Source organism: Electrophorus electricus, chromosome 13 (assembly GCF_013358815.1).
Source record: "Electrophorus electricus isolate fEleEle1 chromosome 13, fEleEle1.pri, whole genome shotgun sequence".
NCBI lineage: Eukaryota > Metazoa > Chordata > Actinopteri > Gymnotiformes > Gymnotidae > Electrophorus > Electrophorus electricus.
In genome coordinates this window covers 951,065-968,361 of record NC_049547.1, presented here as the reverse complement: position 1 = coordinate 968,361, position 17,297 = coordinate 951,065, and the positions used below count along the sequence as shown (strand labels likewise).

General features: G+C 45.6%; 1 protein-coding gene across 1 annotated transcript; it reads right to left on the bottom strand.

The window, feature by feature from the left end:
• Positions 1-1,088: 1,088 nt before the first annotated feature.
• On the bottom strand, positions 1,089-11,396 carry ppp1cb (protein phosphatase 1, catalytic subunit, beta isozyme). Its single transcript, XM_027028780.2, has 8 exons — positions 11,315-11,396; positions 7,238-7,369; positions 5,291-5,521; positions 4,987-5,091; positions 4,342-4,413; positions 3,988-4,139; positions 2,770-2,904; positions 1,089-2,611 (listed from the first exon to the last, which is right to left on the bottom strand). Exons 1-8 carry the CDS (start codon positions 11,364-11,366, stop codon positions 2,507-2,509), a joined length of 984 nt encoding a protein of 327 aa, XP_026884581.1. The 5' UTR covers positions 11,367-11,396; the 3' UTR covers positions 1,089-2,506.
• Positions 11,397-17,297: the final 5,901 nt, after the last annotated feature.

Here is a 17,297-nt window from a genome sequence, read left to right as displayed (position 1 = left end):
ACACCTGTTACCTAATATAAGCGTCTCTGCTCTACTGTGGGGGTTGGATGCAATTTGCCAGAAGTAGGACCAAGATGATCTAAACCGTTGACAAGTGTGCGCAAAGCTTTAAAGTCCTGGGTTTTGTGTGCGTGTCCAGGTGGGCCCCGTGGAGAGGTTCTGGCGTGCCCTAGGCTCCGCTGGCTGCCGGCTGGGGACCTGGCTGCGCTCCACAGTGACACCGCTGTTGGAGAGGGAGACGACGGCCTGGCTGCGAGGTCTGCCTCGCTATGCTAGCCTGCTCCTGCAGGTGGTGCTGTGGCCGCTGCTTGGGTGGTTACTCTCCAACGTGCACCTGGGCCTGCCCTGCCTTCTCCTGGTGCTGACCTATTGGCTCTACCAGGGACCCCTGAGGAGGGTCCTGAGGGAGGCCCTCCGTGACCCTCACTTCTCCCAGACTTCCCAGGTCAGTCAGTGGGAGCAAGACTTGCTGTTGCTGGGAGAATGAGTGTGAATTCTGAGATGCAGGAGAAAACAGGCCCTCACAGGGACCAGAATAAAGCAACCAAACACCTGCTGGGAGTCGTGTGACTTTAGACAGCTTAACGTGGTTAAAAAGTTCCATGCAGTGCATATGGCATACACCAAGCATTCAGTTTTTAAAAAACTATGAAAATGCAGAAGGCAAAAAATCTTCATTAAAGCAAAATAATATAACATAATCCTTAAGAGGGAACATTTAAACACCATATGATAAAAACAACATGCTTGGGAATCTCACTCCTTGGAGAGATGACAGTGTGTAGAAATAGAAAGTGAAGAAGGATTGGGAATCTGAATGAAACATTCTTCTGTCCTTATAAATGGAGTTTTACAGTCCGAGAGGAGAAATATTTAAATATAATTAGTAAAGTCAGACTCTATTGCATGTAGCACAACCCCCTGTAAAACAGTAAAATGTCATTTATATTCCAAAACACAGTTTTTATCAAAATCATACCAATTACTCATCAGTCTCACTTGCAATGATCTTATTTCTTAACAGTCAGCGTTAGGCCTCCAGCCAGGTTTAGTCATCAGGCGAACAGAAACACCAACCCAGACAGGAAGCTTTTTCTCCCATTTATTGAGTTCAAAGAATCTGAGACCCACTCGGCCTATACAAATGTCAGCGCTACTTTCTGGAATTCCTTCAGTTTCCCCAATGTCAAAAAATAAATTAAGGAAAAAAAAACCCCAATAAACAAAGAACACACCAATTTAAAACAATAATGAAAACTGACATATTAATGAACAAATCTTCACACCCATACACACACAGAGTATTTTCCTGTATATGCAACAAGCACACAGGTGTGACTGGCGGCTCAGTCAGCCAATCAGGTCCGTCCTGTGAGCCACGCACCTGCAGTTCCTTTTCCGATCGGTATGACTGGGGCACTTGCTGCTGTAGAATGAACGTGGCTCTTCTGGTGAGGCGTCCAGCAGCTCCACAGATGTTATGTGCAGTGCCAACACCCCACTCTTCCCTCCCCACACACCCCCTGTTCATTCTCTTAAACACATGCGGTACATTCAGACACAGGTGCTGAAGAGGGGCGGTAATAACACACCCCGTTCCTAATAAACCGTCACTCATCCCTAACAGTCAGTTAACCCAGAAGGGCATAAGTCACCCAGTTAATGTTTTACTGCAATCCTCAGGGAACACAACCCCCCCCCCCCCCCCAAATCATACGCACAAAAACACAAATCTGAACGTGTGCTCGTGCGCATGTATGTGTGTGCACGCGCCATAGCAAGAGCCTCATCCAATCTGGTTCCAAAATCCTCTTTTAACTGATTCAGCTATTGGTCACAAGTCCCATAAATATGGGCCTGACAGGACTTTGATACGTGTAGCAGTTTAACGTCGTCCTGGAGGCCGCTCCTCTCCTGACGTGTGTGTGTGCGTGCGTGCAGTGATGCAGGGTTGACGCACTTCTCACGCTCTTTCTCCATCATCTTCCTTCCTATCCAAGTTTCTTTCGCCCACCCTGAGTCATCACTGCCTCTGGATGTTCTTTAAAAACTTTCTGCCGTCTATTCTTATAATGAGGTGTGTGCGTGCACGCGTGTGCAAACATGTATGAGAGCAGTGTGTGTGTGCGTGCGCGTGTGTGTGTCTTAGGATCCACTCTAAAGGTGCTACCGCTTTTGCACTTGTAAAGGAAACCAGAGAGATCAAAGATCAAAATCCCACAGTGTTTAAAAATGAACCCACTATCAGCTCCACATAGATCACCAGACAGAGAGAGCGAGCGAGAGAGCAAGAGAGAGTGCGCTGGCCAATACACTCAACCCTTACCCACATTACATCACCAGTACTGTTGTTATTATTAAAAACAAACAGCAAACAGGCAGACAGGAAAAAAAGGAACTGAATTAACTGGTCACGGCAAAATGTATGTACAGGAATATTAAGAAAAGGAGGTTAGGACAGGACAGTTGCTCGTAGGGGTGGGGTAGCGGTGCGGGGGCAAGCCGCTCACCTCTTCTTGGGGGCCTGTGTGGTACGGGGAGGAGTGACGGGGCGACCAGAGTTCACCCCACCATACTGGTACTTCGCCTTCTTCTCAGAAGGTTTTAGGATCTGAGATGTGGAAGAGACAAAGGACTGAACTGAGTGCGTGTGTGTGTGTGCGTGCATTCACACGTCAGTCTGGTGTGTCAGGGTGTTACACACTCTTCCCATGCAAGTCTTACAGGTGCGCGTGTGTGCAAGAGAGAGAAAGTGAGAGACAGACACACCTGAAAAGAGCACATGAGTGACTCATCCACACTCATCATGCCTCCTGCGTTGTCAAACTCTCCGCAGTAGTTTGGCGCAGAGAATAACGTCACCAACTGACGCTTCGCAAAGAACTCGTACCCGTCCTCCACGACCTAGAGTTACACCACACACAAACACCATCCTTCACCACCCAGCGAGTTCCACCACACCAGAGAACGCCCCTGCCTCTACAGCCCACAGACGTTCAGGATGGAGCCTTGCCGTCCTGGTCAGACAAACCGCTGCATCTCAAAACAAACCTCAACCATCCTCACCTGCCACCAACAGGGACTCTCAGTCCAGTCATTACCATAGCCCACGTCCCACCCAATCAGGCCAAGCCTGGAGTATACAGACCGCACCCACTCCTGGGAACCTGTGCGTCACCTCTCAATAACTGCAGTATTTCTAGAAAGACTACACCGAAAACACATGACCCAGAGTAGAAACTCAGCGTAGAACCAACACAAATGAATACACCTGTGATTAACCTAAAAGCATGAACATGGTTAGAAAATGACCCGTCCAGTGTCGTTTTAATTTTGGACCCGTGGGCTGTCTGTCCATCTCCCTACCTGCATCACGGCCCCACATAGAGAAGAACTGTCCGAGGAACCGAACGATCTGATCATGAAACTTCACAAATATAGAAAAAAGACACAGGAAGATCTAGCGGTCCATCCTGAAATTATACTGTGGTCCATGTATTCTTTGCTCAACCTAGCTCTGAATTCAAATGACCGAGTGCTTCAGTGGGGGTCTTCAATGGAGTGTTTCTGCAACAGTCCACCCCTGTACACAGAATCCAGAACAAACCTCACTTGGCTCTTCTTTACATGTCTTCTTGCAGTTCATGCTGATCATGAAATGAAGCTCGGTGAACACAGGGAGAGCATTCTGTGGTCAGAGGAGACCAAGATAAACGTGTTTAGCTCAGACGGAGGCCAGTGTGGGTTTGGCATAAACATGGTCAGGACGACCACAGCCAACACACAGTCCCGACAGGGAGGCAGGGAGGGTGGAGCGTGAGGATATGAGGCTCTGTGAACGTAAGGTGTCCATTTATAGATGGACACGCCACAACACTGGCCGACAGACTCCCAGAAAAAGAATATCCCAGCATGATAACTACCCAAAAACACACAGACAGAGGAGAAAACTGTTTATATGGAGTGACTGCTGCATGCGCAGTTTACCTGATGTGCTCGGCAGATGAGGTCCAAGTCATGGCGGTTGAGGAACTTGCTAACCACGTCAGCCCCGAAGGTGAAGGACACGCCTCGATCATTCTCTCCCCAGCCCTGGACATCCTTATCAGGGTCTGACCACAGCAAATCACACAGCAAACCTACACACAAAGGGTGGGAGAGAGTGTGTGTATGTGGGGAGTGAGTGAGTGAGTGAGAGATCAAATACAGATGTTCTTTTTATTCTCCATGATTGCCTTGGAACCATATAAACCCAACAATTTAATCTATTTGCCCATATAGCAGATGTCAAGACCATGAATGTGTGTTCATTCCCCACCCCTCCCCACATGCTCCGCCCACCTGTATCAGGGACGTCGGTCGGCCTCATGATCCGTCGGATCTGTTCCATGGATTGCAGGTCTGGGGACAGGCCTTAGAAGACAGGAAAGATCACGCACCAGTTTACACACCAGTTTAAACGCTTAGCCAATTGCCATCCAGGACCAGCTAATCTTGGTCCAACAACTCGGGTTAAATGCAGATGGAAAAAGGGTTTTGGGACCATTATGGTAATACTGTTTAATCTGTAAAAGGTTTATCCACTAGGGGGGTTACGTGTGCAGTCATTTGCTCCAGTGTTTATCATTGTAAAGTCATAAACACTAAATCTAATAAGTAATCTCTCCCATCATTCTGAACAGATCATACATTTACTGCAGTATATGTCATTTGGTAACATCTCTGGTAGGGATGCACGCTATGGAAAACAAACACAGTGTGTATTGTAATTACATCGCTTCATATTTCAATACACCGTTTTAGATATTAAACACACAATTGTAAGACGCTGATGGGACATCCTCACAGATTAGACAGAATTATATTTGATCAATGGACATAACACATTTTACGACAGCTGTAGTGTTAGTAGACCAGTGTTGGTGAGCAATGTGCTATGCGGCACTGGTCTCAGGTCAGAGTGTGTCACGGGCTGATCTGTCCTACCGCCATGACAGCAGAAGATCTTCTCATCAATGATGGCTGCGATGGGGAGACAGTTGAAGCAGTCCGTGAAGGTTTTCCACAGTTTGATGTTAAACCTGCGCTTGCCTGTAAAACACCCCCCCACACACACACACCCGAGAGTGATTAAATGTTGTGGAAATGTTATGGAAGCGGACAATCTTTCGTCACACAAACACGACCCCATCACTAGTTGGGTGTGTGTGTATGTGTGAGTGTGAGAGAGAGAGAGAGAGAGAGAGAGAGAGAGAGAGAGAGAGAGAGAGAGAGAGAGAGAGAGACTCACACTCATCGTAGAAGCCGTAGATGCGGTTTATTGAGGCGCACTCGTGGTTGCCACGGAGCAGGAAGAAATTCTCTGGGTATTTGATCTTATAGGCCAACAGGAGACAGATGGTCTCCAGGGACTGTTTCCCTCGGTCCACGTAGTCCCCCAGGAACAGGTAGTTGGCCTCCGGAGGGAAGCCACCATACTCAAACAGCCTGAGCAGGTCTGTGTACTGGCCATGGATATCACCTAGAGAGAGCACGACAGAGTGCTGGCTGTAGGTCTGTGACTTATAATGGCAGACAGATCAGCTTTACCACCCAGGAGACAAAGAATCCAGGTTAACACACACACACACACACACACACACACACACACACACACACCTCAACCCCCCCCAAGCACACAAACTCACCCCCCCCAAAAGCACCACACCCTCCCCAACCCCCCCAAAAGCGCCACACACACCCTCCTCAACCCCCCCCAAAAGCGCCACACACACACCCTTCTCAACCCCCCCAAAAACACCACACACACACCCCCAAAAGCACCACACCCCCCTCCACCCCCCCAAAAGCACCACACACCCCCACCCCTCAACCCCCCCAAAAACCACACACCCCCTCAACCACACATTCACTCCCCTCCTACCACCCTCACACACAGACCCTTACTCCCTCCCTCCCTCTCTCGTGTGAGAGTGATGAGGAAAGTATAAAACAGCACTACAGTAATCTCTACTCCAGAGATTACACAGACAGGGTGAGAGGAGGTGAAGGAGAGGAGATTGTGTGTGTGATGTGTGCAGCAGCTGTTACTGAGAGGATCAGTGGCTACAATGCAGTAAATGACAGTAAGCTATGAGCACCACGTCGTGCAGGCCAAGGATGGCTGAACTCCACAGATTAACAACCAAACCCTCCAGGCACGAGTTACACACAACTGCTCAGACACGTTCGTGAACTGGAACAGAAATACGTCCGTCTGTCCACACCCAGCTCCCAGTACTAGACAGACACAAGGCCATTACTCTCAGTCAGTCCCTGCAGGTGGTTTTATACACTCACCTGTTAGGTGTAGATGTGTGTTTGGTGTGAGAAAGAGCACGAGAGAAGTTCAGAACCTCACAAACACACAGCATAGGTACACATAATGCTTGCTGCTTTAAAACATAGACTTCCAAAATTTGTGTGTTCTCATGCAAGCCTCGAGTTCTTGATGCGAGCACCAGCCAGCAGGTCAGCGAAATGCCTTACAGTGGGAGGACGGCTATTTTTGTCGGCACGCTAGGTGGAGCTTGGGACCAGAGCGTGTGTGTGTGGGCGTTTAAGTGAGAGAAGTAAGATCACATGCGGTGAGCATGCCAGCAAAATAAGGACAGAGCTGGACAGCAGTGAGGAGCTAGGAACAAGCACCTTCCTTAGCAAGCACTTCTACCGACACAAAGACTAAGACTCTCCCCCCCCCTCTCTCTCACACACACACAGACACACACACAGAATCACACTTTCACTAATACGCACAAACGCTCATACCTACGCAGTCTGTGTGAAACGTATCCCCCGTGTTCTGTATATTATTATATCTAAGCAATTCTTCTGGAGTTCTCCAGAAGAATTAAATCAAAACTCTACATGCGTCAGTGTTTGTTCTTTCCATAAACCACCGAGGCTCAGAGTAGACGTGCACCATTAGAGCTGCTGTAATAAACTCTGCAGTAACACACTTCAGCACTGCACCGCGAGCACTGCTCAAATTGGCCCAAGCAGTCAGCAACTTCAAAAGGAAGATGTAAAAAGTTGCTCGGCTACTGGAGTTCCAAAGACTCTACACTTTGTGAACCTGACAGCAGATGGGAGGAGAGAGGAAGAGAAAGAAGAGAGAAAGACAAACAGACAAAACAGAGAGAATGAGAGCGAGATGAAAATGGGTCGTGGGTGAGTGAAGCTGTTGGCGGAGAGGTACCACAGATTTTGAGCGGAGCCTCCAGCTCGAGCAGGATGGGTTGGCTCAGAAAGATCTCCCTGGACTTGATACACAGGCCCCTCACCTCCGCCTCGGTCATCTGCACAATCTTCCCTGGTCGGCATCCTCGCACTGTGGAGGGGGAGAGAGGGGAGGGAGGTGTGTGTCATGTGGAAGAAAAGTGCAACACTACCACACTTCACACCGCCACTTTAAAGGCTAATTTCTAGCCCACCAGACAAATGTCACTCAACACACCCACACACACACACCCCCTCCGTCTGTGATGTCAAGGCTGGTCGCAGAACAGTCTACCTTCGCAAATCCGAAAGCTTGCAGTAATTTGGGCTTTTTGAGTGTCTTCTGTTTTCTAGCCATGTTTACAATAAAGATTTATAATTCTGCCACTCTGCAAAATAATTTTTAAAAAGACTACAATTTGAGACACATACCAACAGTCAAATACCCAGTCATCATCTTAGTTAGTGATGGAGGACTATAAAGGCCCCTAACCCTTTTCAATTCTCTCAAACGCCATTTGTCAGCTGCAACACAAATCTACAGTGTAGAGTCCTTATGTAAGATTTCATTCTTCCAATGAGCTCAGCACAGCTGGGGCCTAGTGTGTAACTATGCCAACACACTGACCACTGTCTGCTAGCAGGTGGAGGTGATCTCTCTGCTAAGGAGTGAGAGGGTCAGGCTTGCTTAATCCAGTCATGCCACTGGCCGTGTACAACACTGGAGCTGGATCCGATACAAAGCAAACAGCCGTGCACACATTATTGTTTGACTGGACAGGCACTTTAGAAACTGATTTACATTAATCTGAGGGATTCCATCATCATGTCCACTGACACACTGAAGCCAAATCTCACAAAGACCATTACAAACTACTATAGCAGTTCTGCCTCCTGCAACCAGCTGATCAAGAAAATCTATGATCAGAGTCTGAAGTGAGCATATGGAAACCCCCCCCCCACACACACACACGATTTGCAGGACATTTAAATCGGGGTCAAAGGCAATGCCTGAGTAGCTAAACAGACTTCAAGGTATCCCTTGACAAGGCTATGTAAACTATATGACCCTGGTAGTGCCTAGTGAAGAAAAAGATCAGTGCTTGGTGGCTCTCAAATTATTAAGAGGAAAAAATCATAACTGACTAAATACATTTAGTAAAAGATTGTAGAATAGTACGAACATTTTGGCTGGTACGTGTAGCCATTAGAAAATGGGCTCGGAAGGTAACCCTGGCTACAGCGAACATGATCTGTTTCCTGAGGCGTCTCCTTGGCAACAAATACAGGCACAGGAAAACAGGGCCACTCAGCTACTCTGTGCTATGGCGCGTGAGAAAATTGGTTTGATATGGTGGCTGTGAGTTACGAGAACGCCTTAGCCAAACTCATTGGCTCATTTTTAATCACATGGTTATCACAGATGCAGACAGACAGGTACTCACCCACACCAACACCCAAACCCAAACCCACTAAATGATGTTATGGCTTACTCACCAATATTTGTATATATAAAAAAAAAAAAAAAAAAAAAAAAAAAATTTAGGAGAGAAAGAAACTTCCATTTAGATTCCTTATTAGACTTTTTATTATTTAAATAATGCTCAACCGTTTAAATAATGCTTAACCGTTTTTCACATGGTTTAAACATTTCTAAAATATGCAACCAAAACGTTCAGACAGTGACAAGACATCTTAAAAAGCCATTACAGTTTTTGTACAGCAACATCGAAATAAAATTGTCATACAGACAAGTGTGAAGGGCAGTTAGCGAAAGGTTGGTTTGCTGATAATAGCTTGGCTATTAATGCCGTAAAATGTATGGTTGAGGATTAAAAGCACAACATGGAGAATGGCCAGGGCACATGATCATTTCAGGAGAGATTATCTGAATCTAGGCTACGCATGTACACACCTACACCCACACCCACACGCTCCAACAAAGTAGGTTACTCTGCAACACTAATGTCAAGACAGACCACGGTTTGTCCTCCAAGCTGGTTAGATACTAGAAGGCCATGACAGCTGCTCACTGTGCAGTTCTTCGGGCACGGTTTGAGGGACTCGACTTGTGAAAGAGGAAACACCAAACTGTGCAGTGAAAGGGGACTCCTGCACAGCAGAGCCTGGGAAGTGCTGGTGTACTGCAGGCAAGCTGTGCAATCAGCCCCTTTCATATTCCTCACACTGTATACTGAAGGAAATTATCTTGAATGGACTTTTACAAAAAATTTTTTTTTAAAAAAGGGTTGCATCACATGTGAAAAAGTAGCACCCCTGAGAAGTGGCCATGTCTGGTACGCAGAGCAACTCGTTAAAGAGTCCATGCAAAACAATATCAAAAATCCATCTGCAAAATAATGTGTTGTTCCTGTCTGGATCAGCAGCCATGTTAGCCTAACTGTCAGCCCTGCTGGATGCGGTAAGCAGAGTGTGGCGCCTTCGACTCAGAGCAGCCGCCCAATTAGAGCTGGAGAGACTAATAAGTGGAGAGAGAGAGAGAGAGAGAGAGAGAGAGAGAGAGAGAGAGAGAGCAGGCTTGAACTGTTCAAGCAAAGACAGGACAGAATAAAAACCACAGGGTACAGTAGCAGGAAAATATGAACAGAAGAATGGAAAAGAGAAAGGGATGGAAGAGTGAAAAGAAGGAGGAGAAAACAGATCAGCACAGGATTGGTGGTAAACCAGACTAAATAAACAAATATTTATATTTATCTGATGCTTTTAGCCAAAACAATTCTGACTGAAAACCACTTGAGTAATTGGGGGCTAAGGGGCCCAACAGTGGTAAGTTGGTGGGACTTGAACTGGCAATCTTCTGATTTCTAGTCCAGTACCTTCAGCACTGAGACACCACCAACCCAAATAAACATGTCAGAGGGTGAGCCGGACACCTGAGCCAAAATGATGAAGAATGATAAACAGGAGGTGAGAGATATCGGGTCACACGGAGTCACAGATGGTGCCGCCGGGGGAAGAAGCACGCTACATGAGCGCTGGAGAAGTGTCAGGAACAGACGGCAACACAAACAGCGTCTCCGTCAAGTGGTTTATCTACATGAAACGTCTGTGGCATTTTACAATATCAAATAGATGCGCAACTTTGCCTTTGTATGTCATTCCAGATAAGGAATGTTAAAAGAAAGAAGGGAATACGCCATGGTATTTGGGGTAGACCTGCACTGTAAATCCTTTTTTCCCCCTCTATATTGCTTTCCTGCAGCTAAGCCAACGCAGCTACATTTCTCCAGCTCCCACTTAGACACACGCCTCTTTCTATGCTGTAGCATCGGGCGATTACAGCAACATTAATGTGGCCCAGAGACAGCCTCACGTCAGAGAGACAGACAGGTTAGAGGCGAACAGAGACGCCAGCGACCACAGAGATGTAACGTTCACTTACTATCTTTGATAAAGGGACGGAAAATAACCAACCACACTCCTAAACATGTTTAGTTACTTGTTTCTCACTTCGACCAGCTACAAATGAAAACAAAAACGCTATGAACTTGACATGCAAGATCTGAAGTTAGTTTCTTAAAGCCGCGCAGGTTTAAAACATAGCACACCTCCGGACTTCGGCAACACGCCGAGGATCCCAGACACCTTCACCGACAATAAATCACTTCAGAGAGACAAACTGCAGTTTACAATCCAAACCCTAATCATCCAGCTAGCAGACAGACAAGACCCACGCAGTCGCCTGCGTCGTGTAACCTGACGAATGCTCCTCACTAATGGCATCTACATTTCTAAATGTAGTCCTGTTAGCTAATGCTGGCTGGCGAGTAGTGTAGTCATGGTAACGTTAGCTAACCTGGCAGGCGAGTAATGTAGTCATGTTAGCTGGCGAGCTAACCTGGCTAGTCAGGTACACAGCTAGCGTTAGCCAGCCTAGCCTATCTTAGCTTAGCTACCGCTACAGCTTGACTGGCGATGCGCTCACAGCCAAAGACTGACTTACTGAACACGTCTTTACCGCCCCACAGAAACGCAGTACACCAGCTTAGGTCTGCGCCCCCAAAATTAACGCAAAATATTACTCGACAGAGCTCACCTTCCAAAAGTCGAGAGATTAGACTGTCCACGTTCAGCTCGCTCTCCGCCATCTTCTCAACTGAAGTTTGCGTACAAATGTGTTTCTGTTAACGGCCGCCAGGGGGCGTCTGTCATGACGTCATGCGGAGCGGCTCGCTCTAGTCTCAGTAAATCATGAGGGTGAGCGGAGCTCTATAAATGACAGTATTAGTAACAGCTATTTATAACCTATAAGAGTAGGTTTTATTCACTTTTAATAGTATAAGACTAGGCTATAGAATTAATGGCAACACAAATCCTCGAATCCTCGACACACACACACACACACACACACACACACACACACACACACACACACACACACACACACACTCATATAGAAGATTCTAGGTGAGTAACTACAGTGTACAGAGTTTCCAGAGAAACAGGACGTTTCAGCCAGAGGTCCTTCATTAGCGTTAGCTATGCAAGCAAAGTTCTTCTGAATTAGTGGTAGGAGCCAGTTGATATCGGAAAGGTAGATGTTTAAATCATAATGTCCATTCCATGGGAGTCTAAAGTTCCAAGGGTGTAGATCAGTTGTTTTTCTCTGAGTTTCCTAATTTCATTGCTGCCATAGCAAAAACTGATTCTTGTAGTATATACCCATGTCAGGATGTCAGTACAACCCACAGTTCTGTCAACTGACATCATAAAGAAACACTCTGTTTATAGGGAAGACTGTGGGGATCAAATATTTGAAAGGATTTTAAGAAGTGCTTAGTTTTGGTCTCTCAAACAGAAAGGGGTTCATTCTGATGCTGTTCTCTCATGCGCCTTTTATCTGTCTCCGCAATCCAGTGGTAATTGTACGGACACGTCCTCGACGTCACGTGTAGGCCTGTGAAGAATTTCTACACGGGTTCTAGCCAGAGGGTAAAGGAATAATGTATAGAGGTATAATGAGAGCTGTGTTTCTAGCATTGTAGTGCTTTGGTCAGCATAGTACAGCGAGAGAGAGAGAGAGAGAGAGAGAGAGAGAGAGAGAGAGAGAGAGAGAGAGAGAGAGAGAGAGAGAGAGAGAGAGAGAGAGAGAGGGAGAGTGTGTATCATGTACAATATAGGAGAATAAGCTCACATGTAACACACAGTGGCTTTCTTTAATATATATATATATATATGTTCTTTGATTTTATCCAAATAATCTTTGATTCTGTATAAAATAACATTTAGTTACTTGTTTTTTCCCCAACTCAAGTAAGGATCATTGCATAAAATATATGTTGCACATATTGGAAATTACTGCTGTATCAGCAAGCCTTAACACACTGTTTCAGGACCTGCATATGGTATTTCAGGTCCTTTTTTTCTGGTTAAAATACTAATGCATGAAAGAACAAGATCACAATAAATCTTTCATCTTCTCCTTGCCTGTTTCAGCATGGCACATGTACGTGTATCTGTGTGTGTGTGTGTGTGTGTGTGTGTGTGTGTGTGTGTGTGCATATGCGTGCGTGCGTGCGTGCTGAAAAAAACAGGCAACTCAAAATCAAATCTCTTTCATCTCCACTGAGCTAATTTTCAGATTTCTCTTCTCTCTCCAGTCCCTGCAGTGGAGGAGGAGCCAGATGATGACTGCGCCAACCATCGCCCTGGCAACAGCCACCACGGCCACCACCCACGAGGACGCGGGATCTTGGCAGCTGCTGGGGGTGAGAGGTGCGTGCCTGGGGTGTTTGCCAGGGTGAAGATGAGGGGATATTCCTGGACACACAGAGGAGATGCAGGACAAACAGGACTGAAATAGCAATGTGTATAGTGCTTCCCATAACTGCTCTTTGTTTGGGTTCCAATAACTCTGGAATTCTAGTCCAGGCGATCTGACCATTTCAGTACGTTCAGAAACCTTCTTGTTTCATAAGGTCATTAATTAAAGTGCTCGGTCTCTGCTCTGCTTTCACAGGTCCCAGTTTGCATAGAGGTAAAGGACAAGACCCCATTAAATACACAATAATAATAATAATAATAATAATAATAATAATAATAATAACAATAACAATGTAAGATAACTGGGCAGGTATAATAAATTTGTTTGGATTGCTTTAAAAAAAATGTGTGCATGCATGTGTGCTTAAAGTGCATATCATTTCACGTGAGTGTGCATGTGTGTGTGCACCCACCATATTGTTTCAGTGAGTGATGGTCATCACAGCAAGGCTCCGCTTACTGAAGCGGAAACAGTGCACTGAGAAGCTGCTCGGGTCAGCCTTCTGGTCTTGCAGAAGAGAAACAGCACATTCACTCCACCTTAGTGTGCACATGTGTGTGTGTGTGTGTGTGTAGATCTTCAGAATAATGTCAAGCTTTGTTTAACATGTCAGTGTGAATCTCTGGCAGGTGTTGGTATTGTGCGGGTGCTAGGGTGGGACTCTCAGCGTTCCCATGGGAACGATGGTGTTTTGGAAAAAGGGTTGCAGGACTATGGTGAAGTCATCCTGGCAGTCATAGTAACCTCCATACGCCAACCTCTCCGTCTCTGTCTGCCAGAATTACAATTACAATTACAATACTGTCACCCGGATCGCATTACTGTTACACAGACCTCACTGTTATCATACTAGGCTTACAATTTTTAAAGAGAGTGAGGAAGAGTCACTACTGTTACACAGTAACACAGTAGTCAATACTATTACACGGACCTCACCACTGTCATACATGGTTCAGTACTATAACACAGGAGTCTGCACCAATTCTCTGGGCTCAGTGCTGTAACACAGGAATCTGTACCGTTACTCTGGGCTCAGTGTGGAACATAGGAGTCTGTACTGTTCTGCAGGGGTCAGTATTGTAACACAGGAGTCTCTGCCTTTACACAGGGGTCAGTATTGTAACACCGGAGTCTCTACCGTTACTCTGGGCTCAGTGCAATAACACAGGAGTCTCTACTGTTACTCTGTGCTCAGTGCTGTAACACAGGAGTCTCTACCATTACTCTGGGCTCAGTGCTGTAACCCAGGAGTCTTTACCGTTATTCTGAGCTCAGTGCTGTAACACAGGAGTCCCTACCGTTACACGGGGGTCAGTATTGTAACACCGGAGTCTCTACCATTACTCTGGGCTCAGTGCTGTAACCCAGGAGTCTTTACCGTTATTCTGAGCTCAGTGCTGTAACACCGGAGTCTCTACCATTACTCTGGGCTCAGTGCAGTAACACAGGAGTCTCTACCATTACTCTGGGCTCAGTGCTGTAACACAGGAGTCTTTACCGTTATTCTGAGCTCAGTGCTGTAACACAGGGGTATTTACCAGGGTTTGTGTGCTCCTGGCTCATACATTCGGGGTTGTAAACAGGAAGGGGAGGTGCATTTGCTTGACTTTTGGTTTCATAACTATATTATATTTCACTACACACACACTTCTCAGTTTATATATTGACATTGCTAGTCCCCATTTCTGTAATATTCCATCTTCCAACATACCTGAGCTAGGTAAGTTTTACAGTCCTTGAAAACGTGTGAGCTGTCTCAATAGAACTAACTTGTATTAAGGACCGAGGACCCTTGACAAGTTCAAATAACTAACAGAGACATGATCAAACAATAAGAACATGGGAGTTTCACACTTCACATCACGGCGCGTCATCGACAGCACACCTGCTCTCTGTGTGGATCCTCTCAACTTCTACCAGATCCTCAGAACTGTCTTCAGGGCACAGGAAACATGGACACGGGTGTGTGTGTTATGCACACATACAAACATGTTAATATGGTTCAGCTACGTTACAGATATAACAATGTATTCATCTGGTTATTATCTACGTGCTGCACTTTAATGGCTACAGGATGTAAAATCTTGACTAGGTTTATAAGTACTATGGGCACACACACACATACACACACACACACACACACACACACACACACACACACACACACAGAGAGAGAGAGAGAGAGAGAGAGAGAGAGACAGACTACTATTTTCTCTGAGCCAGAAATGTTTCCTAATAGCAATCAGCGTGTTGTATTATGTATGCTCTCACCTCACCTCATGATACAGGACGTCAGAAGCATCTTTAATGTGTTCTGTGTATTTCTTAGGAGAGAGGGAAACAGGAAAAACTACACCATTACACAAACTACACTTCTGTGTTATCTTAACCTAACCTAAAGATAATACTAACCTTAACCTAACTTTGACCCCAAGTTGAATTCCAAACATCATCCTGACACAAAGCCTAAGTCTAACTGGTTCTATAACTTAACCCATATGCAAACTAAACTAATAGCTCTAACCAAAGTAATATATAAAAGACATTATCGTTCTGTAATCTGAATTATATTGTAATTGCAATTATATTCCGTAATTATTGTAACCATATTAATTTCGAATATTCCTGTTAGGATTCCTGTGTACACCAAATCACTTTTACAAAGTTGAGTAACATTCAACTGAATCTGCCTACATTTAGTTCTGCCTCTCAGTGACCTGTGGCCAACTGACTGGGAGCCAGAACACACAGGGGACTTTGGCTGAATAATTATTTCTAAAACTTTTTTTTTTTTTTTTTCTGGCATGGCTTCATACTGGCAGTACTGGCACAGGTCATTACCACCTATAACCAGAGTCACCAGCGTCCAGTCGTGCTCCAAGTCCACATTCTGAGAGAAAGACAGAGAGAGGATAAAGACAAACCAGACATGTCAGAAAGGTAGTGAGAGGAGGCGGCGACCTTGTAGCATAAATCAATATTACATTTACATTAACATTTATGGAATTTAGCATTTAGAAACTTAAAAAAGTGCTTTGTCATTTACTCACAGAATATCCTAGTGCAGTACAGTAGGTTAGAGTCCAACCTACCAATGAACTAGAATACTGTAGAATACAGGGATCAATGCCTAGAAGTACAAAATACATAAGGTCTATCTTAAACAATGATAACTGCAATAAACAATAAGTACTAGAGTAAATAATACCCTATACATAAACAATACCCTATAATAAGTATTAATTTAGTCAGTCAATAAGGGAGCAGTGGCAGTTGTCCTTTAAATATTCCATGAATAGATAGTCTTCAGTCTGCGTTTGAAGACTGCAAGGGACTCTGCTGTCCGGACAGCAAGTGGGAGTTCATTCCACCATCTTGGAGCCAGGACAGAAAATAGTCTCCATGCTTGTCTCCATGAGACCTGAAGCTGGGTATTTCAAGCCGAGCCGTACTTGAGGTTCGAAGTACTCGAGGTACAGCTCGGGCTTTGATCATTGACCTCATGTATTAAGAGGCTTGTCCATTTTTGGCTTTGTAGGCAAGCATCGAGGTTTTAAATCTGATGTGTGCAGCTACAGGGAGCCAATGAAGGGAGCGCAGCAGTGGAGTAACATGTAAACTTTGGAAGATTGAAGACCAGTCGTGCTGCTGCATTCTGGACAAGTTGTAGAGGTTTGATGGCTCTTAGAGGAAGACCAGCATTTAGCGAGTTGCAGTAGTCTAGCTATGAGATCACAAGAGACTATGCAAGCACCTGGGCAGCTTCCTTTCAGAGAAAAGGCAGAATCCTTCCTATGTTACAAAGGAGAAATCTGCAAGACCTGGTTAGAGTAGAAACATGAGTTGAGAACAGCAGCTGGTTGTCCAAGGTTATGCTCAGGCTATGGGTGGCTTCAGACGGTGATACCAGGGGGTTCTCAAAGGAAACAGTGAGGTCAAGGTGAGGGTTGGGAGTACCTGGGATGAACAGAAGTTCAGTTTTACTGGGGTTGAGCTTCAAGTGGTGGGCTTTCATTCATGACACAATGCATGCTGAGATACATTTCGAGACCTGCGTGTCAGAGGGTGGAAAAGAAAGAAATAATTGAGTGTCATCAGCATAGCAGTGGTAAAAGAAACCATGAGAAGATGTTACATCACTGAGAGAACGAGTATACAAAGAGAAGAGAAGGGGACCCAATACTGAGCCTTGTGGAACACCAGTGGAGAGTCACACGGTTTGGATGTGGATCCTCTCCATGTCACCTGATAGGAC